Source organism: Pundamilia nyererei, unplaced genomic scaffold (assembly GCF_000239375.1).
Source record: "Pundamilia nyererei isolate P.nyererei 1_Seehausen unplaced genomic scaffold, PunNye1.0 scaffold00102, whole genome shotgun sequence".
Taxonomy (NCBI): Eukaryota; Metazoa; Chordata; class Actinopteri; order Cichliformes; family Cichlidae; genus Pundamilia; species Pundamilia nyererei.
The window spans coordinates 617,282-639,830 of NW_005187503.1; the positions used below are offsets into that span (position 1 = coordinate 617,282).

General features: G+C 41.1%; 2 protein-coding genes across 2 annotated transcripts; both read right to left on the reverse strand.

Annotated features, from left to right (window-relative positions):
• Positions 1-433: 433 nt before the first annotated feature.
• tmem79a (transmembrane protein 79a) lies at positions 434-10,287 on the reverse strand. Its single transcript, XM_005740621.2, has 5 exons — positions 10,058-10,287; positions 6,546-7,325; positions 5,446-5,640; positions 5,124-5,346; positions 434-1,648 (listed from the first exon to the last, which is right to left on the reverse strand). The coding sequence occupies exons 2-5, from the start codon at positions 7,231-7,233 to the stop codon at positions 1,456-1,458; spliced, it is 1,299 nt and encodes a 432-aa protein (XP_005740678.1). The 5' UTR covers positions 7,234-7,325; positions 10,058-10,287; the 3' UTR covers positions 434-1,455.
• Positions 10,288-14,755: 4,468 nt separating this feature from the next.
• On the reverse strand, positions 14,756-22,281 carry LOC102200975 (origin recognition complex subunit 4). The gene is made up of 2 exons (XM_005740622.2): positions 22,197-22,281; positions 14,756-18,848 (listed from the first exon to the last, which is right to left on the reverse strand). The coding sequence occupies exon 2, from the start codon at positions 18,806-18,808 to the stop codon at positions 17,402-17,404; it is 1,407 nt and encodes a 468-aa protein (XP_005740679.1). The 5' UTR covers positions 18,809-18,848; positions 22,197-22,281; the 3' UTR covers positions 14,756-17,401.
• Between the last annotated feature and the right edge of the window lie 268 nt (positions 22,282-22,549).

Genomic DNA, 22,549 nt, shown 5'->3' on the forward strand with positions numbered 1-22,549 from the left:
TTAAATAAAGTTACACAGATGTAAAGCAGCTTTGTGTTGGCACCACAGTTCTGGGATGTTTGAGGGACTCTGCTAGACAAGGACTGAATCTATTGATTTGAACACATCGTTACACTGATAATGTTAATGATTGATATTGGATGGGCAAGTGGAGGGTTCACGATCCCTCTGATAGCAGACGCAGTAATGGACTTCAACCCTGTGGCACTGACTCAGAGTTCATTCACGTCCGTCGTTTGCTGGTTTCGATACGGCGCTCCTCGAGCTTCGTCGGGTCACCGCGATCGTGGCTCTGCAGTCTGCTTTTCAGGACTGGGGGCATTTTTCAGCTTTACATCCTGATGTTGCCAAAACTCAGAACATTGACTCACCCTTTCCCGGACAGAATTGATGAAATGAGGCATTTTAATCTGAATCATCAGCTGCACTCTTATCATGTTTCATAATGAAGATTTATTGAACTCGTTCAGGGGCCCAAATATTGACATTTTCTTTACATATTTACCACTCACAGCAGGAGGGGGGGGATAAACACAAAACATCCTTTGGACACAAAAAAAAAAGGACAATCCAAAAATAGCATTTCACTTTGTGCCGCTATCAACAACAAAAAAGCCTTTGATCAAAACAACAAAGGTGCATTTAACAGGCACAGTTATAAATATTAAGTTTAAGAAGCCACACAGCTGGCAGCAGCAGTGTGAAAATAAACAAATAAGTGAAAGACAATGATTTGAAAATCTTTTAATTCTCTTATGTCGAGAGTTCAGATATTTTGTTTTAGTTTGTGTATTTTAAAGTTTAAATCACTAAATATGACCTAAAGTGAAAAAATAACAAGTAGATATACAAACATACAAAAAAGTACTACATCAGCACAAAACATGAGACCACAGAGTTGTAGCTCACTAAGAACGGATCGTCTCATGAGGGCGTCCAAAATGTTAAATCTATATAAACCGGATCGTCTACGTCAGTCTGCTCAAAGCAAAGTTCAAAAACAAGAAAAAAAAGACAACTGTACAGAGTCATATTTTTATGATTGGACGGTTGATTAAATGTTTCTGATTTTGATGATTTTGACGCTCCGGTTTTTAAAGTCACTTTCTTCACCCACAACATAACGAGCTCGTACGTTTGAATTCTTTGTAAACAGAAAAAAGTCCGAGGAAACATTTCGCACTAAGTCGAGATCCTTTAGCTTTTCATGAAGTCACTGATTAACAGCCCCGTATGATGAACTGCATCAGGGCTAAATTATACAAAAATATATATATTTTTACACAACACTGCTGATCAATAATCATAAAGCATATTTAATTCATCAGCAGATGACTTCTTTATTAAAACTTGGACCCACCAGGACAGAACGAGCTGTCTGTGAGCAAAAACTGTATCGTTATACTCCAAGTATTATATTACAGGTTTCATTGTCTCTTTCTGCTCCACGCCCTTTTAACCCCACCAGCGCTGCCTGGGTGGAGGAGCAGAGGTGGGCGGCGCCACGTCAAAGATGCCGTTTTGTCCCATCGACGAGCACACGAAGTAGAGGTTGGTGCCCAGCATAACCAGTATGGGGAAGAAGGAGAAGCCGAAGCCGAAGCCTCTGGCGCTGCTGCCCAGGGAGAGGCAGAGCCAGTAGATCAGCCTGCAACGAGAGGGGGATGAGACTCATTTCTGTTTGAAGCAGTCACCAGCAGCTGGACACAATACTGAGAGAAGATCTGATCACTGCCCGCATCAGCCCACACACCCACTCTCTCCTTTCAGCAGGAACATTAGACAGCGCAGCTCCTTTATGCTTTTCATCTGTTTTTGTATCGAGTGCTTGATGACTCAAAGCTGCACTAATGGCTTAATAGAGGCTTTTTTTCCCCTTTTCTTTTTTTAAAGTGTCCTAATTTTCTGTCATCGTGTTTTCGAGACTGTCAGATCTTTTTCAGGGCACAATGTGATGGAGTACTGGAGATTTGAGGCCTTATTTTTCAGTATGTAGCTCAAAGTGCTGTGGTATAGGAAGAATTAATTATCGTCTCAGAGCTCTCAGCCCGAGTTGGAAATTAAATGTATTCATTATTACAGCAGTTTTTAAAATCGGCTGACAGCAGACTGCTTATGAAAAGCAGAACGTAGCCTCGAAGCTTGTCCACGTGTGTAGGTGACATCATCAGCTCAACGAAGACTCGCTGCAGAAGTCTAAATCAGCTGTTACCTATTAAATCTGGTTTATAAAATGCTAAAATCTATTCCACACCGTCCATTTATGAATGCTCAGATGTAACAGGTTAACAGAACATTGGCTACAAATGGGAACCAGAGAGCTTCTGATGCCAAATACAGTGGCTTGCAAAAGTATAACTTACCAAGACAAGGCCGTCCACCTAAACTCACAGGCTGAACAAGGAGAGCGCTGATCAGAAATGCAGCCAAGAGGCCCATGGTGACTCTGGACGAGCTGCAGAGATCTACAGCTCAGGTGGGGGAATCTGTCCATAGGACAACTATTAGTCGTGCACTGCACAAAGTTGGCCTTTATGGAAGAGTGGCAAGAAGAAAGCCATTGTTAACAGAAAACCATAAGAAGTCCCATTTGCAGTTTGCCACAAGCCATGTGGGGGACACAGCAAACATGTGGAAGAAGGTGCTCTGGTCAGATGAGACCAAAATGGAACTTTTTGGCCAAAATGCAAAACCCTACGTGTGGCGGAAAACTAACACTGCACATCACTCTGAACACACCATCTTTCAAATATGGTGGTGGCAGCATCATGCTCTGGGGGTGCTTCTCTTCAGCAGGGACAGGGAAGCTGGTCAGAGTTGATGGGAAGATGGATGGAGCCAAATACAGGACAATCTTGGAAGAAAACCTCTTGGAGTCTGCAAAAGACTTGAGACTGGGGCGGAGGTTCACCTTCCAGCAGGACAACAACCCTAAACATAAAGCCAGGCCAACAATGGAATGGTTTAAAACAAAACACATCCATGTGTTAGAATGGCCCAGTCAAAGTCCAGATCTAAATCCAACCAAGAATCTGTGGCAAGATCTGAAAACTGCTGTTCACAAACGCTGTCCATCTAATCTGACTGAGCTGGAGCTGTTTTGCAAAGAAGAATGGGCAAAGATTTCAGTCTCTAGATGTGCAAAGCTGGTAAAGACAGACCCTAAAAGACTGGCAGCTGTAATTGCAGCAAAAGGTGGTTCTACAAAGTATTGACTCAGGGGGCTGAATAATTACGCACTCGCCACTTTTCAGTTATTTGTAAAAGATGTTTGGAGTCATGTGTGATTTTCGTTCCACTTCTTACATGTACACCACTTTGTATCGGTCTTTAAAGTGGAATTCAAATAAAATTGATTCATGTTTGTGGCTGTAATGTGAGAAAATGTGGAAAAGTTCAAGGGAGCCGAATACTTTTGCAAGCCACTGTATGTTGCTCCTAATTGGTTATACCAGGGTGGGGAACTCCAGGCCTCAACCAGGTCATACAGGTTTTAGTTATCACCCTGGGTCAATACAACTGAATCGAATGATAAGTTCATTACCAGGCCTCTGGAGAACTTCAAGACATGTTGAGGAAGTAATTTAGCCATTTAAATCACAGTTGGAACTGTGTTGGCTCAAGGACACATCTAAAACCTACAGGTCACCGGTCCTTGAGGCCAGGAGTCGCCCACCCCTGGTTTATGCAGATTACCCAAAATATAATGACGTGCACAAAGGTAAAAAAACTAAAAAAAATAATCTTTGAGTGCAATTTCAGACTGCAAATTTTGAGAAATAAACCCTGAGCTACCCTTGACTTATCACTAGTTTTCAGAGTCCCACAGCACACTCTTTGAACCAGGGATCGATACGACTGGCTCACTGTTTTTTGTAAGCAGGCGGCACTGTGATGTCCCCACTGCAGATGTTTTTCTTTTGCATGCAAGCTTTAAACTGTGGATAAAGTAACTGCAGCAGTACGGGTGATCAGACAGGTTTAGGGCAAATCCCCAGTTGAACCAGATGATGAAAGGCAGGAAAGCAGTTAGAGGCATGACGAGTCCAACAGAGAAACAGCAGGAAGTAACAGGTTATATAACAAGTTATTCACCCTCTCTGTGGTTTAGATAATATATCTTGTTTTAATCGTGCTCGAGCATGCAAATAGTTTCACTGTATTCAATTTAGTAAAACTGATCGAGGGGTCATGTTTGTTTGTTCAGCCACTGACTGAACAAAGAGTGAAACTTTATTTAAAAGGCTGTTAAAAAGGTTTCCCAGGTTTCACAGAGACGACTGTGACAGTCGAACAGGTTTAAAACTTTATCACAGACAAAACTTTCATGGATTCAGATCATTGTATAGGGCCAATCATAGCTAATGGAGGATAAATCGTACGGACGTACAACAGCTCCTGGATTTTAGTAGTAACTGCAACAGTGTTGTCATCAACCCTCCCCCTTAGCATGAACTGTAATAGGTTTGGTCATTATGACGTGCGGACATCTGGACAAACTTTTTGTTTTTTTTTGTTTTGTTTTTTAAACAATCCTTCAAAAACTGCTGATGATCCCTTTATTTGGCACCAATTATCAAAAGTTAATGCAATGCATGGTTAAACTCCAATCATACGAGCCTATTATGATCGACACACTGGTTGTGTCAAGCACAATGATGTGACCACCTATACTGGTACTGAGGACATGCAAAACTTGCACTAATTTCCTTAATTTCCTTTTGTGACTCAGACAAAACCTGCCCATCAACACATGTAGAAGACCAGAACTATAAGGTTATGTATATAACCCCGGTTCTCTGAGTACCATGAGTGAGCCTTTCACCAGACAGCCTCCTTGCTATAGAAGCAGGGAAGAGGTGTGACACCATGTCAGCTTATTATACCAGAAGTCCTAGTCCCTCCTGATATTAGTGTTGCTGAGGACATTCGAGCTTCTGATGAGGTCACACAAGAGTGACCATGTTGCACGCAAACAGTGACATCACCACGAACGTATAATTTATCTCCACTGTACCTCTGCTGCAGCACTGGTACAGCGATGCAAGTATAGACCAGAAACAGAACATAATATTTTCATCACTGAACTACCAGTTGCTGACAACACGCACACAAACACGTACCTGCCAAAAACAAATACGATGGTAAGCAGCGGCACCAGTTTGATGAGGTCCTGGCTGATGTAGGTTGCCATGACAGCAAGCTGCAGGAAGTAGAAGAGGAAGAGGCCGAGCGATTCATTGACGTAGTGCCAGTGCACTGCCACTTGGATGTTCAACAGGTTACTCTGAACGAGGGGCTTGACCGCGCTGTAACGCAGCCGGGCGAGGCCCTGCACCACCACGCCTGCAGAGAAAGATCATCGTCACCTCATTTTCTTATTTGCATGACAGATTTGCTTTGGTGCATTACAATTTTAAACACAGGAAAACACTAAAGTCTCACCGAGCAGGATGGGCACGCTGGCAAAAAAGGCGCAGCGCAGTGTGTACACCACCCTGAGGGGGGCGCTTTCAAGCTTTGGCGAATCAAAAGGTATTAGGGCGTAACCACCCCACACCAGGAAGGGGAAAAGTATTGCTGCAGCCACCATCGCCAAAACCACCCTCAGTTTCTCCTTGCAGATATGCTCACACAGGTCTGAGGAGGAAGAACACAGTTACGGTTTATGATTAGCCAAAGTAACTCTGCAGGAAGGAGACTGTACCAAAAAAGATGACACAACATATCCTGAAGCCACAGCATGATTCACCTAAAGACATAATTACGTGTCTTTAATTCCAGTTAAGCACCAAAAAAAAAAAAAAGGGAGATCTAGGCCGGGTCACCAATGACTTTCTCACTGGGGGAAAATGTGCTCCAGAAAACACGCTAACCTACTTGGAACAGAACCAACATGTGATTAGATCATCAAATTAAAGCGGACCTATTATCCTCAATTACTACTCCATATTTTTATTCTTTGACTTTAATAGAGTAACTTTGCATGATTCACACTTCCTGATTTCTCTCATACTTAGTCTTGATGCAGCTCCTCAGTTCACCCACTGTGTGAAACAAGCTCCTCTTCTGATTGGCAGCCCCTCATGAATAGAGGAGGTGGAGCTTCTGTGCTATCAAGTAGAGCCTCGAGTCTCAGGTAACCATATAAAGACAGATCCAAGAGTACTAAAAAGAGTACTATATAGCACAATTCAAGATTTTATTGGTGTGAAATTAAAATACTGTTCTTTTTGTAAGGTGTGCTAGGTGCATAAAAGCCACAAATAGGCTGTTTCAGCCAGTTAGTAGGTTGTTAAGGAATGCGATGACATCGTAATACCTGATATCAATGATATCAAGGCGCCTAAGATGTGCCTGTGTGCCAACTTTGGCTGCTCACCTCATGACTGTGATGGAGTTTTAAATACTTTGAAAACAAAAATGAAACAACTTTTCAGAATAAGAGCACTAAGATTTCAGCGGTGCAAGGAGTAGGTCCTTATTAATGCTAATAAAAAAAGTGGGCTGGGTGTAGCAGAGTCTGGGTTGGTCGGGATACTCACAGTACTTGTCGTCATTGGTTGTCCACTCCGGGTAAAACTCTACAACGGAGTCGTGCTCCATCTCCGGCTCCACCTCCTTCTCTCCGAGTGGCCTGCTCACCTCGGGAACCTCTTTCGTGGAGTGATTCAAAATCGTGACTTGTGGCGTGAAACCTGGAGATGATTTTTCCGAGACCCATGTTAATCCCCCTTCGTCTTCCTCTTCCTCATCCTCATCATCTGCGAGGGAGCCGTCCTCTTTATCACCCTGCTTCACCTTAATCTCATCGTCCCTCCACCTCTCCCCCTCGGGCATGCTCTCCCTCCATTTGGTCTTGCTCTTCACATCGCTCTCTTCCTGGCTCTGCTCCTCTGACAGGTCCTGGCTCCCTCTGCTGATTCCCGTGTCCCTCTCATCAAGCTCTGATCCTCCTTTTTCTGACGAGATTCCCTCATCCTGCTCTGTAAGGGCTCTGCTGTTTCTGCCTGCCGACCACGGTAAAGTGCTTGGCTCCAGAAAAGCAGAGCTGGTCGCATCATCATCATCTTCTTCTTCCTCCTCCTCCTCCTCATCATCTGTAAGCTTTCTTTTGTCCTCCAAGCCGTTGTGTTCTTGTGGCTTTTTACTTACTGGCGTTTGTGGCTCTGCAGTTGAAGCAGCAGGTGAAAATGCCAGCTCCTCACTTGTGTTGTTGATTAGGTCAGCCATTCTTGGGGTTTCTTTACTTCCAGTCAATACCAGCTGCACTGCTGAGAATCTTTTGTTACCAGCTCCTAAAAGTCGTCTTTGTTCGCATTTCTCTGTGAGAGAGGGAACAAAACATTATAACGATGCTTGAAGCAGCAGCCTGCTTCAACTTGAGCTTCATAAAAACATCAAAGTTCACCGTTTATCATGGGCGTGTTACCAGATATGGCTCACTCTGTCGTCACACATACCAGCACTGTGCATACAACATGTTACTGCAGCTCTGATTTATGTGACAGGATTAATACATGAATCACTACGTGTCTGAGTCGCAAATGCAATAAACGACTAATCCAGAGGGTGAACGGGAAAATTATTAGGAGATCACGATGTACACTCAAAGGCCACTTTGTTAGGTACGCTTGTTGAATTTATCTTTAATGCAAATATTTAATCAGCTAATCACATGGCAGCAACTTCACCAGCAACTACCGCACTGCTTTGAGCTGATAGGAAGGTAACAGTAACTCAAACAACCACTTGTTACAACCAAGACATGCAGAAGAGGATCTTTGAATACACAGCACAACACTTGAAGCAGATGGGCTACAGCAGCAAAGACCACACCAGGTTCCACTGCTGGGAATGTCTTGGTGTTCCCAAGGACAAGCGGGAGGAGGTGGCAGGGTAGAGGGAGGTGCTGCCCCCGCCACCCAGCCCCGGATCAATCATGCAGGAGATTGATCTGTTCTGCTGATGTCTACCTTCAGAAATGTTGACGATCACTTTTTGCTCAGTTAACTGAGATACTGGGTGGGCGTATCGTGGCCTGGTTTGAAATGACTCTCATCACTTCTGCCTGAATGGTCCTTTCCCATGACTGCTTCCAAGTCTAGGTCCTATTCTCCTGCCTACGGTGTACCAGAAGGCTGTTTTCGTCCCTCTTCAGCACAGTTTGAGCACTATTAAGTACTTTTTTGGATCATTCTATGCAGATGACGTTCATTTGTATGCCTCCTTTAAGCCCCAAGATTTTTCTAAGTTGTATAGTTACTCTTGGATTTAGAAAATATTAAAAGTTTGATGTTTGACAATTTTCTTCTACTTAATGAAGCAAAAACAGAAGCCTTTTTTTGTGCTTTGAAAAGATTTGTGTCTAAGGTTATGGAAATTTTTGATCCTCTGCCACGTTAGCTAAATCTTCTCTCAGGTGTAACTTCTGACTCGGCCTTTACTTTGAATGCTCACGTTAAATCTCTGGTTCACTCTTGGATTCTACTTGAGAAATATTACCAAGTTCAGTTTCATTGTGTCACACTCTGAAGGGAAAATCGTTATTCACACCTTTATTTCATCACATTTGGATTACTGCAATTCATTGTTCACTTGTCTTAAGAAAGCTTCCTTGAAACTTCTATAGGTTATCTTCTAAATCTCCTGAGTGCTCCCACTTCACAACATTGTTAATTCATTCGCCTTGACTCCCCATTATCTTCAGAGTCTACTTTAAGGATCTGGCTTTGACTTTTAGAGCTCTGCACAGACAGACTTCAGGTTACATCAGTGAACTTTTACATCCTTGCATTCCCAGCAAGGTCCTGGAGGTCAAGTGATCAGGGCCCGCATCACACAAGGCTGAGAGCTTTTATAACAGTGGCCCCCAGATCTGCAATTACATCCTTCTGAGCCTCTGATCAATGGATTTGATCCCTTTTAACAAGCAGCTAAAAATGCTTCTTTTTAAACTTGTATTTGATTCATTTTATTGTTGCTTGAGATTTTTCTGAAAATGTCCTATACAAATAACATTTTATTTTGAGTCTCAATTTCTACTGCAACATTCTGATTGTACGATCAGAATTTGGCAGAAATGTGAAAGCATGGCTCCATCCTGCCTTGTATCAGCATTTCAGGCTGCTTGTGATGTAACAATTTAGGGGACATTCTTGTGGTATATTTTGGACCCCTTAGTACCAACCTGAGTACTGTTGCTAACCATCTCTCTTTGAGACCAATGTACCCATCTGCTGATAGTTGCTTCTAGTAGGATAACGTGCCACGTCACAAAGCTGAAATCATCTCAAACTGGTTTCTTGAACATGATAATGAATTCACTGCACTGACAGTTACTAGATCTCAACCTAACAGAGCACCTCTGACATGTGGTGGAACAGCAGATCATGGATGCGCAGCTCACAAATCTGCAGCAACTGTGTGATGCAATCATATCAACATGAAGCAACATCTCTGAAGAACGTTTCCAGCACCTCTTTGAATCTATGACATTGAGAACTAAAGCAGTTCTCATGGCATTTCACCACTTTGAGGCCTCAACCAAGAATCAGCTGCATCGTCCATTAATCTGATTTGAGCTGTTCAGGATTGAAAATATCGTGCAAAGTCGTTAGAAAAAAAAATCTAATGTGTTATCAAATGTTTTGTTTTCTTAAACATTTAAGAAAACGAGATAGGAGTGCTCAAAGCTGTACACGCATTACAATATGTGAGGCAGCCGCTGCGATTTCTCAGGAAATACTTCTGCTTCTGGACGACCGGTCCACATTATCGGTATTTCACTTTTTAAAAAAAACAAAACAAAAAAAAAAAACAGGTCACTGTTGATCAAGTTTATTGTCTAGAGTTTGCTGTGAAGGCTTAAGGTGTCACAGAGACGTTTCTGGGCCTTTAAATGCACTGTAAAGTAACTTTAGAAGCCCGTGAAAGAAAAAGTAGCTTCAGCCAGAACTTGTTTAGCAACTCTATATTTAGTACGACTCAGCCCGTTGATTCTTCGCCGCACCAGGTTTTAAAATATATCTTTTAAAAAAGTTAACGGTAGATTTACCTGGTTTTAAATCCGGTCACATCACTGAGACAATCCGTAACTTCGTTTAAAAGTCGCCAGTTTTGCCGTTTCCCGCAAGCGGAAACAAAGTTCCAGACAGGTGAGGCCAGGTGCTCTTCCACTGTTTAAACAGGGAAACGGAAACAGTGCAGAAGTATCACTCCGCCCGAGAAACGTCAACATCCCCGCCCTCTCTCAAAGCGTTATTGTATCGGGGTTCTGATCAAAGTTAGAGTATTTATCTTTATTATTAATCTTTACGGTCTCTACTAAAAAGTCACGTGTTCAGCTAATCAACCTTTATTCCAGAGCTGAAAAGCTGCAGTTCCTCTAGTGAACACTTGAGGAGCTGTCTTCAGAATAGTTCAATCTCTAAATGTTAACATGCCCAATTTTACAGCATAAAAAGCATGTTTACAGCCTCAAATTTACAACAAAAAATTTCCTTTTTCATAACAAACGCATTTCCCTTCACAGGCTAATTTATTCACCTGAATACAGAGGCGTGGCCTGCACAGAAACAGAAGGCCAGGAGCCTCCTCTCCGTGCCATACATCATAGCAGGTCTCGCTACCATCCTAGAAACTTTCACCTTCATTGTTGTAACTATTCTTCTGTCACAAATCACCACTGACACTTGTCTCCACGCACTCCACCCTAGCACTCGGCCCTTCACCTCTCTTGCAAGCTGTCCATTGCATTGCATTAAACCCAGATATTTAAACTGATCCACCTTCACTACTTCTGCTCCTCGCAGCTTCAGCTTTCCATCTGTCGCTTTTTCATGCACACACACATATTCTGTCTTGCTTCTACTAACTTCATACCTCCATCTCTCCGGGCTCTCTCCCACCTTCCTCATGCAGTACCACAGTTCCTGTCTTGGCATCCTAATATATGCTTTCTCCACAGTCCTCAAATACCAACACACTCAACGCTCTTTCTCAGCATTAAGTCATACTGCTCCTCATTGATCATCACCACCTTTTCTTAACTCTTTCTCATCTCTTCGTGGCATGGGTTTTCTTTCCGCATGCATCCTCTCACTCTCCAAGACTATTAAACAGACTAGTTAAAAAGTCCACTGCCCTCTCTCCTAGACATCTCTACAGGTATGTCATCTCAACCGAGCGCTGTTCCACTCTCCTTCCTCTTCATAGCTGCCCTCTCCTTCTCCATAGTAATCCGCTGCACTTCCTTATTCACTAGCTCTCCTCTGCTTTCTACTCTCTCTCATCAGCACCTCACTGTTCCAGCACCTTCAATTATGCATAATATGTGCATAATTGAACTGAATAATTATGCATTATTATGCATAATAATTATGACTGCATAATACTCACTGAGTCAATTTTTCATGTGCTGCAGTCTGATGTTGCTTCCAGCTGACAGTATGGAGATATTTGCTCAGAAACCAAAAAGTACCCTCCCTGTCCTGCTACACACCCTTAACAACTCATCCTCATCGTGTTCATGGTGCATATCTCAATAAAGTTGTAGTCCTGATAAATCAGCCTCTAGCTAATGTTTCAGAAATGTATCCAACTTCTTCAGTCTGAAAGGTTTTTCGGTTGCTTTGGTCAAAGGTTTAGGACCTCTGTGATGCTTTACACTATGGAAGATTGTCCCAAAAATCCTCTGTTTGGGTGTTTTTGTGAACTACAGCCTGGTTTCTATTCGTGAGTCTTGCAGTGAATTACCTCATCCCACAGCCATGAAGTCATCAGGTTGTTTTGCATTTTCTAGTTTAAAATCACAGCTGTTTTTTCATAATAGCCCCACCTGTTCATTATTACTGTATCCAAATGCACGCTCATCCCTTTGCTCCTCATATTAACAGACTCCACTGCTATCTTAACAGCATTTCTGTGCGTGCGTGTGTGTGTGTAAACTAATGTTGCAATGGCACACAGATGGAAACGAAAAACAATTATTTTTAAACGCTGTACTTTCTGTTAAAAAGCCTGTATGCCACAAATAAATCTGTTCTCTAAGCTAAGGTTTTATTCTTAAAATGGCAGTAAAAAAGGCATAAATAATGCTCACGTATTTTTTTTTTTACCTTCAGATGGTCCATTTTTTGAGATATCAACTGTGGAAATATGCCTTTTCTTGAATTTAATGGATCTACACAACTATATATATGGATAGCTACCTGCTTAATCCAAAAATCCTTGTTGTACGATCAAAGAATTCCAAGGCACTTTTGTTTTTTTAAGTTTACCTTAAAAAAAAACAAAAAAAAAAAAAAACAAACCTCAAGCACGTTTCAGCTTAAACAATGGCTCATTTGGTCGTCCTTTCACCAACAGGAATCTCCCACCTCGGGTGAGAGTGGAAAATTCCACCAGTGATTCTCCTAAAGTAGGAATTTTTAAAACCTGGACCAGGTGTAGGAGTCTGTCTGGGTCTGTAATTTATAAACATAAAAGCTTCCCTTTGCTTAACACGCCTTTGTCGTGTCACCTGTTTGTCTGTGTGTACGGAGAGATGACAGACAAAGGATTACTCTTATGAAAGTCAAAGGTTTGGACTCATCCACTCATTCATACAATCATAAATAAATAACTAGTAGAAACTGGAGTATCATTGTGAGTGATGGTGTACTGAGGCAGACTCTTCTTGAACCACCATTAATCAGTTTTCTGAGGTTCTCCACTCCTGTGCAGTCATCTTCAACCAGACACCCCAAAACACAATGAGGTCATAATTCCAGTGCAATCACTTTATAAGCTAAAGTTTCTATGGGAAGATTTTCCGCTGGGAGAACAAAAAGGTGTTTGCAAAATAGCAGAACACACAATTAACTATTTACTATTATTTTTAAAAAGAAACAAACCTCTTTCTAGAGAGGCATTCCTGTTATTTGTGATTGATCCTGTCGTGTGTTGCTTTTGTAATTTTGATTTAAATGTGATAAATATTGTGGGCTTTCTGTTAACATTCACAATTGAACATAGAAAAGGTTGTTTGTTTGTTTTTTTTTAATTGATGCCAGCAGCACATCTCAAAAAAGTTTGGACAGGGCAACGAAAGGCTAAAAAAGTAAGACTAACATTAACTAAACTATACCCAGTTGTCAGTAACACCGGGTATACGCAGAGCATCTGACAGAGGCAGTTTCTCAGAAGTATAGATGGGCAGAGTTTCACCAGTCTGCACTAAACTGCACCTACAAGTTAGAATAATGTCCCCCAGTGTAAAACTGTAAAGACATAATAGCACAAAAAGTCTCTGTGTGCACAAGGCTGAAAATCAGCTTAGGATGTCTATAATATTCAGGTCGTTGGGCGGTATTGCATTAAAAAGCAGGCATGTCTGTGAACTCAGTTCTCCTCACCATCTACAAATGCAGGTTATACGGTAGCTCTATCGTGCAAAGAAGAAGCCAAATATGAACATGATCCAGAAATGCTGTCGTCTTCTGTGAGCCAAAGATAATTTAAACTAGACTGAGGCAAACTGGTCTGTTCTGTGGTCGGGAGAGTCGAAATTTTGGATTCCTTTTCAGAAAACATGAATCAGTGTTTAGTTCAAAAGCTGCATTTCTGATTGTATAAACCTCATACTGCATCTATTTTAACAGCATAGCTTTATAGTAGAAGCCTGCAGTCCAGACCTTTCACCTTCACCAACTGGAAACATTTGACACACCATGACATAAGAAATACAACAAAGAAGACCCAGGACAGTCGAGTTTCTAGACTCCTACACCAATCAGTCAGTTCCCAGGTTTTTACAGACTGTAGTTAAAAGAAGAGAGGATGCTACAAAGTGGTAAAAAAAAAAAAAGAAAAGCCGTGGGCCAATTTTTTGAGATTACCTCAAAACTACCTCATGTTTTCTTAAAAAGGTACATTTTCTTAGTTTAAACATTTCTTGTTTTCTGGTGAACAAAATATGAGTTTATGAGATTACCAAACCATTCTGTTTGTATTTACATTTACACAGCTTCCCAACTTGTTTAAAAGTTGTGATTTTTAAGGTCAAACACAAAAATAATAAAAGCGCCATGGAGATCTTCCCTTTCAGAGATGAAGCAAAACAATTTGCATCCAGGAAGCGTTCCTTCCCCCAAAACATTCAAAGCCTTGTTGTTGTCAGTTTCACGCAGGAACTATTTTCTTTCTGTCTACATCTGCTGACAGCTGGCTAACAAAAGAGCTCAGCAAGGGGGAAGACCATTAATTTTTACATCCCGTGTATATAGTTTGCAGGTGTAGTTTGGTAGGGGGAAACTAATTGCTACAACAAACAGATCAAAATAAGCTCGCTGATATTTTTTCTTAGTAACCAGGTCACGTTCAAATTGATTTTTCAGCAACGCAACATTACCAGAATTGGGCAACTCAATAAACAACTTTTATTTTGGGGTGAACTGTCCCTTTAAATGTAGCGCCCATTGCTTTGTGCCAAGCTGAATATTCTAATGTCTGCTGGTATTGCTTCCATAGTTTGGAATGACTCATCTGTCACTACACATACTACCTTTGCTCCGGCATGACTCGGGTGCATAGTGCAGTCATAAACAGGACTGGTGAGAGTGGAGCAGCAGCATTTTGTAATGAACAGATAACTGACGAATCTTCCTTTAGTCACGTAAACTGTGTGAAGGCGATGAACAGCCCCAAAATAAATAAATAAATAAAATAATGCTGATGGACAGAAAACAGACCAAAACATCACACCACGCTTTGGGAAATAAAACGACAAGATCAACATTTTTATTTTAAACTCGACCATAATCTCACAAATTATTGGCTTCTTGTTTAAAACACACACACACACAAAATGCAAATTTCAACTTGAAATTATTCGACTTCACAAAGGCAGGTCAAATATTACTGGGATGTGTCTTTTTTTTTTTTTTTTTACCTCTTTCGTTCACGAAAAGCACAATCCAGCATTTAGAAACTTGAATTCTTATTTGACCCAAACAGAATCAGTATGAACGGCGTACATGTCACACAGCTTTATACAAGGTCGTCCAAAATAAGTCAGGCAGTGTTCGTGAAACCAACCCAACAGCTGGATTTTGATCTCACGACAGTTACAAAGATTAAACAAACAAACGAAAGGCTTCACAGCTACACTAACATTTTGAAAAATTAGTGAAATGATATCTGCAACAAGAGGAAAGTAAAAAAAGGCTTAAAATGGTACATGTAGAGGAGGAATGCACGGGATGGTACATTCAAAGCTTTAGCGATTAAGGCAAAAGAAAGATGAAGCTACCGTCGACCGTGGACCTGCGTAGAGGACAAATCATGACATCATTTCAAACGTTAGTAACCTCCAGAGGCTGTAAACTCTCCTCTCGGATACACAGGGCCATGTTTGAGAACTTTTCAGTAAGGTTTTCCTGGTTTAATAAAACTTAAAATAAATAACAAGAAAATAAAGAAATCTTTAAAACAACATCAACATTTGCTTTGTTGCAATGAGACAAATGGCTAATAATTCAATCTTACCAAATAGTTTCTGCTTTATTAAGCATTTCTGTTTGAATAATTTCATATAGAGTACAAGACAGTGTGGCTGAAACCTGCTACAGCTCATAGGTTTGACCAAAAAAAGGACAAAAAAGTAAAAAAGATCATTTTAATTTAAACTCATTACCAAATAACTTTTAATCATCAAGCACATTCTGAGCTGGATTTAGAACCACCTTGCAAATATAAACCCATGACATGCTTTCTTTTACCTGTTAGCTGCTACAAGTGACTGGGTGACAAATTAAAGGAAAAAAACCTAAATAAAGTGCAGAAACAAGTGTTTTCACAGATGTGCGCTATTGCTATGTCCAGAGGTACTCGGATACTTTTTTAAACCAGGAACTTTCCGTTTTTTTGTTTTAAATCCCATCCACACGAGCATCGTTTAAAAACATCATGACACAGTAGCTCACAGATGAGCGTGAAATGACACGCTGACCTTGAGCAGAAATTAAGTGCAGACCCTTTAAAAGATTGTTGTATAATCTGCTAACAACATCCCCACAGGTGGAAATACAACCGCAAACGTATGGACATGTTGGCTAATAACCATCCTGAGCAAATAACAACACGGAGCACAAAAAATAATAATTAAAAAAAAAAAAAAACAGGTGATAAGGGTGCAACACCTTTGAATTTGCAAGAAAAAAAAAGTTTTCCACATGAAGTCATGAAAATTTACCCGGAAGGTTTTTTAAAACCTGTTTTCAGGGAGCTGACACGCCTTTTGTATGTGGACAAAAGACTCAGCTTGGACTGTGGGAAGAAACACGAGTACTCTGGGAGAACATGTAAACCCAGCCAGATGATGGACTCAAACCCAGGACCTACTGGTTTTGAGTCTACTGGTCCCATCACCCTTTGTGTGGGTCTCGTCTTTAATTTGTCACCCATCTTTGCATTAAGTTAGTTGCTAACGTTGGTGCAGGCAGTGAGACTGGGCCAAAGTCAACAACATTGGTTAAACACAAGACTTTATAAGTCGAGTACGGCTGCAGATTCAGGTGATTTTTCACCTATAAACATTTCTGTTTTCACATCTTCAAACTGCTTTTTACAAAAATATCCGTCACAGCAACTTCAAGCACACAATAGGGGGGGAAATATGTATATAAATAAGTTTAAAATGTTTGGCAAATAGCTCACTGTTATCAGATTTATATTGATCTTACTGCATACATTTATCCAGTTAAATGAGATTTGGGGAAACAAACTAAAATCTGCCCGTCTTACAATCACACTTGGTCAGTCATTTGTGGGACTTGGACAGCAGAGCAGTATCAGTGTAGGAGGTGTGTGCGAGCACGCTTAGCTCTGCATTTTTGTGTCAGTTTATGGCATAAATATGGAAAACAAATCCCTTGAAAACATTTCTTTTCTTTAGGATGAAAGGCTTAATGAGAGACTGCATTGTCGTACAAAAGCTGTTTATAGTTCTTCTTCTCCTCCCTTTCATCGTCCTAACATTTATTTGGACTTTCAACCTGCCTCTAAGTTATTCCCCAGGCGTCCTTCTTACAGTAACAACAAAACAAACACTACATCTGAAAGCTGAATGTAAACTGGAACAATCGGTCTATAAGAATCTCTTCCACATGTCGGCTTTAGTAAAAGATTATTAGTACTTTTGTTTACTTGGATGACGGAAATAAAGGTATTGAAGAAAAAAAAAGTAGCACGATAAAAACAAGATGGACACGTTAGTCAGAAAAACAGAGGAGCTGCTGGATATCTAGCCTAGCTGATGGCAAAATGTTAAAAACATGTTTCTGTCGATATGAATGGATTCTATGTTTTAAACAGCAATTACTACAGCAACTTTTCTTTTTGGTCACACCAGGATCGTTCATCAAGCCTGGCTGCTAACATCGAAGTTTACATCCTGATCAATCAGAGTTGCTTCTTCATCGCTTGCGTGCTCGATGGCCGGCGTCTCCGTGTTGTGCTCCATCTCCTCCTCTGCCAGCTCCGCTTCACTTTCCATCCTAACCGCAGGCGAACCGCTCAACGCTTTCGAGTGGTTGGGGAAGGTTTCGCTTCTCGATTTATTTTTGTTGACCGAACCTTTAGGGCGACCCCTTTTCCGCGGGACCTCGCCTTGGCTTTTTGCAGTACTTGGAGGACGGCCCCTTTTTCTCGCAGGTTCATCGATGGGGTCTTGCGGTGTGAATGGAGCGGCAGGCAGACTCTTGCGTAAATGAGCGCCTTTCTTAGATTCTGACTTGCGAGGCCGACCACGGGCTCTGCGAGGGGGGGGCAGAGATCCCTCTGGGGGATCCACACGAGGGTATTTCCTCGGTCTTCCCAGCGGCTTCCACACTTTTGGCTTTTTCTTCTCCTCAGGCGATGGCAGGGGGTACTTCCTCGGCCTCCCCCTTTTGTTTGGTGGCTTTTGTCGCGGTTGACCACGTTTTCTTCCACTCACAGGCAGGATGTGTACTTTCCGAGGCCGGCCCACTTTACCATGGACCCTATATGCTGGGGGTTTCTTGTTTAAAGACCCTTTAGGCCGGCCTCGCCCCCTCTTTACAGGCTGGGAGCCATCTGTGCCCAGTTTATTTTGTTCAATACTTTTTCTTGGCCTTCCCCTTCCCCTCTGAGGCGTATTTGAGATGCCATTCGACATATCTGCCGAGGTGTTATTCACCACCGCTTTCCTGAGTCGTCCTCTTCTGTCCGAGTTTAGGCTCTCATTTAGATCTAAGATCCCCACAATGCCAAGCTCGCTCTCCAGCCTTGATTTCTTATTAAGCGAGCCCTTCGGTCGACCTCTTTTCCTGGGCGTTACAGAGCTGCCTTCATCATCTTCCCCACTTGTTAAACTCTCTGACTTGCGCTTTACCGATCCTTTTGGACGTCCCCTTTTTGGCGTATCTGAGCCACCGTTCGGTAAGTCCTCAGCAGGAGCCTCCTCATCTGTTACAGACTTTCGTGGCCTGCCTCTTTTCTTAGGAGAATGCTCTGTCCTGTCTTCATCGCTGGCCTGACTCTTGGACCCTTTGGGCCGGCCTCGACCCCTGTGAATTTGGACCAAACTGTCAGCATGGTCATCTCCTGAGCCCCGCTGCTCTGTCTGTTTTGTGCCAGAGAGCTTCGGACGCCCTCTTCCCCTCTGTGGTTGTGTGGACTCGCTGTTGGAAACGTTCAGCTTCTTGGAGCCTTGCGGCCTCCCTCTTCCCCTCTTCACTGGATTGCCTACACTGGCCTGCCTTTCATTGCTCACAGGATCTCCTTGTTCTTTAATTTCTTCTTCCATACTGCCGGCTTCAGCGTGGACTACTTCTGTTGGTGTGCACCTGCATATTTAACAAAGAAATTACAGTTATTATTTAATATTGTTTTCATTTTACTCATTATGATTCATTACATAACTGGACGTAATAACATAATAACTACGTGTAGCTACGTGGAGTCCAGACAGACCACAGATTGTGTATGGAAGATGATAACCCCTACCACTATTTAATCTTTTAATTTTTCAAATCAATTTTTGGAGGGATAAATTCATAGTAAATGTCTCAGAGGTGGAGTGACTTAAGCAGCTGAGGCCTTTCTGCGTGGAGTTTGCCTGTTCTCCCTGTACCTACACGGGTTCTCTCCAAGTACTCCAGCTTACTCCCACAGTCCAAGGACATGTTTGTTTGTCAGTTAGTGATGCTAAATTGACAACAGGTGTTAATGGATATGCCTATCGCTATGACAACCCTGTGTCCACTGTGAAGCCTGCATATAGGCTCCACCCCCATTATTCTGAACTGGATAAGCAGCAGATAAAATTGATGTATAGATGAAATTAATATTAAAAATTTGTGTCCCTGACAAGTGGGCCTACCTTAAGCTCTTAAAATGCAGTTATAGATATAAATGTAAATAAATGCCTTTCTTGTCAATGGCTGATAACCTCTCAAGCTGAAATTCAGCTATTATGAGTTACTGGCTACTTTTACAATTACTTCTTGTACTGACACATGTGACAAAAGCAATAAAAATGCTGACTCTGTTCATAAAACTGCACATTACTTACGTTTAATAAGTACTGGGCCTTTTATTATTTTTTTTAAATTTACATCGTAGCTTCAAAACATTTCCCATCATCACCGAAAAGCGTGATTATACTCATATAACTTATGATTACACAAAGAAATTTGGTCTGCATTGTAAGACAGCATATATGAACATTGATTATATTTTCATAATATCATTATGAAGCTAATAATGTAGTTTGCTTAATTTTTGTTATTTAACTCACACTGCTCTGACACTGGCTTCTTATGGGGATTTTCAAGTCCACCTTAAAAGGGGGATAACACCTATAGAGGGCAGTATTCAGTCATTTTCATGTTGAGTCAGGGGGACATGTTTTCATCAAAACTTTACATACTGTGATAGGTTAATACTGAAGACTGTTGAGGTCCTCTTTAATCATCATAATCATCAAATTACAGAGATCTTAGAGACCACCCAGATTTGCACATTTATACAGATTTAACACATTTACAGGGCAAAACTGGCCGATTCTATTTGCCTCAGCTAACCATCAAAGTCCTTATCCCTGTAAAACAGCAGTTCCGATGCCTTTCAGTCAGGACTTTTCCCATTTTAATGAGAGCAGTCTAAGTGATGTGAGGTTGTCAGAGTCACAGTTGTGTTTTTATTGGATCTTAATGCTCTACACCTGCAATGTATTAAGATTGGACGTATTTATCAACCATGGACAATAGGCTGAGCCTTTCAATGGTCGTTTTTACAGGAACGATTTATTGATGTATTTGCCCATGAGTAAGTTTGCTAATTGTGTTGGTTGAAACTAAAAGAAGCAGTCAACGGGAAAAAATAATAGGGCTGTCTTAACGGCATCCTCTTCCAGCTGCGAGCAAATGCACCTTCATCAGAGTGCGCCCAAATGCAGCGAGTTGTTTACTCAAACAAAGACAGGCAGTAGCCTATGTTCAGAAAACAACAAAAACATTTTATTTAAATATACGTCTGCACAAGCGGCACATCCCTTTGGTTACATCCTCAGGTTTACCTCTTTCATCTGGTTTAAAACCAAAGAAATCCCAAATTGGCGACTTACTTTTCTCTTCTTTTTTTTTTGCCAACTAGTTATTCCATGTTTGGACTTCTGTGTTCTAAATGTGCAAATCAGTCTGTGCATGATTACACCGCCCATCAAAAAGTCACCTGTGTGAATATATCTCCTATAGGCATTTATTGGACTGATGAATGTCGGTTGGAAAAATGTTCATATCACACAACCTTACAATGTATTACTACACATGCTGATCAGAAATGACATGTTTAAGTCTACAAAACTTTCTTGGAGTTCCCCAAGGCTCCATTTTGGGTCCTCTCGCATTTACCATGTACTAACTCAAAAACACGAATAATATATAACCATGTAATTACTTAATTATATGTAACATTATGTAATAACTATATGACTGCATAGTTGATGGACATGGATTTGAATAATATGAGCAGAGAATGACATTCCTTTTAGTCTGAGTCTTAAATAACAACCACCACGAGACCACAGGCTGAAAGTCCTCAGAACTCCAACAAATTAATAGAAATACAAATAAGCAGCCTATCAATAAATGTGAGTTAAACCAGCTTGTGATAACAAGAAAAATTCTGAACAAAGGTGGCCTCTAACGTCTCCTGCCATATCTTCTACTGGGCTTAGAATAAAAACAGCGTAGTGGTTTACACATTCGGCCCACAAGACAAAGATCCAAATAAAGAAGAAACAGAAAGTGAAAAAGAAAAAAAAAAGTGCGCACCAAAGAGGTTTGGGGCTTCCAACCAAGGAAAATCTCCAGGACTGTGATAAATGTTTTATTATCAACGATCAAACAAAAACACAGGAAGTAGCATAAACTAGGATTAACTAAAATGTTAGATTTTAAAAAGGCTTGTCTATTTGCAACCCCTGAAAAATCCAGCTTAGACCATAAAAACGTAATAGCTTAAAAATACAGAAAAATTATTTAAAATGATTTATATTTTTAAAAACGAAAAAAGCCAACTAAAGTAATCATTACAGTGAATTTGAATAGATTCACTTAACTCGTGCATCAATTTAAAATGACTAAACGAGTCCCTCTGCAGGCGATTTAGCACTTTTAAGGTGGACTGACGGGGAAAATAGGATGCCATGCTCAGCGTCTTATTTAGGAGATGGGGTCTGCACGGCTACGTCTATTTTCTGGGTTACAACCTTGCAACGGCGGGAAAGTGTAGCCGTGGTCTGCTGGTGTTGAGGTGTCCCATTAATGACGTGCACAATTAATACCCCTGCATGCAAAAATCTGTTATTTTGTACTTTAATGGTGCAATTTTTACAGATTAAAACTTGTGCAACTTATCGAAAAAAATGACACAGACCCCGTGCATTCTCAGCAATAACTACAGGGCAATACATTTAATTGCATTTAAGGGCCTTTAGCAGAAGCTATGACTGTGGAGCAGACTGTTTTTCAGGTAATAGCCTGTTTCAAAATCGACGGTGCTGAAAAGAGTAGCTAACGCTGTGAAGCGCACAAAACAATGCCGTCAACGGGCTGCGTAACTCACCTTACATAAATATCCTGTATGATTTTAGTTTAATTTTTCATAAAATATTGATTCAGCAGACATACCGTAAAGTGAAAGTGCGCGTTTATTGTTGCTGTGATGGCTGTTCAAATTTGCGACCGCTTCCGGCCGTACGTGACATCCACGCGGCTCCGGAGGAAACTACAGCGGAGAATTTCAGTTCCGCCCCAGCAATTCCTAGGGCCCTAGGGGGACCAGGATCCCACTTTTTGATTTGATTTTGTTGTTACTGCAAGATATACATTATCTTAAAGTCTGTCTTTTATTTAACATTAATAATTGAGTAAAATCCATAGACAGTATAAAAGGTTTATATTGTATCTTATCATGCACTTTATTTCATATATGGATAAATTACACAGACAATAAAAAAGATATGTTTTATTTTAATTTTAAT

Excerpts from the sequence above, each read along its gene's own strand:
- tmem79a (XM_005740621.2), bottom strand. The coding sequence starts at position 7,233 with ATGGCTGACCTAATCAACAACACAAGTGAGGAGCTGGCATTTTCACCT. Across the intron at positions 5,347-5,445 it reads CAGCGTGCCCATCCTGCTCG|GCGTGGTGGTGCAGGGCCTC; the intron begins GTGAGACTTTAG and ends CTTTCTCTGCAG. Across the intron at positions 1,649-5,123 it reads ATCGTATTTGTTTTTGGCAG|GCTGATCTACTGGCTCTGCC; the intron begins GTACGTGTTTGT and ends CTCTCGTTGCAG.
- LOC102200975 (XM_005740622.2), bottom strand. The coding sequence starts at position 18,808 with ATGGAAGAAGAAATTAAAGAACAAGGAGATCCTGTGAGCAATGAAAGG.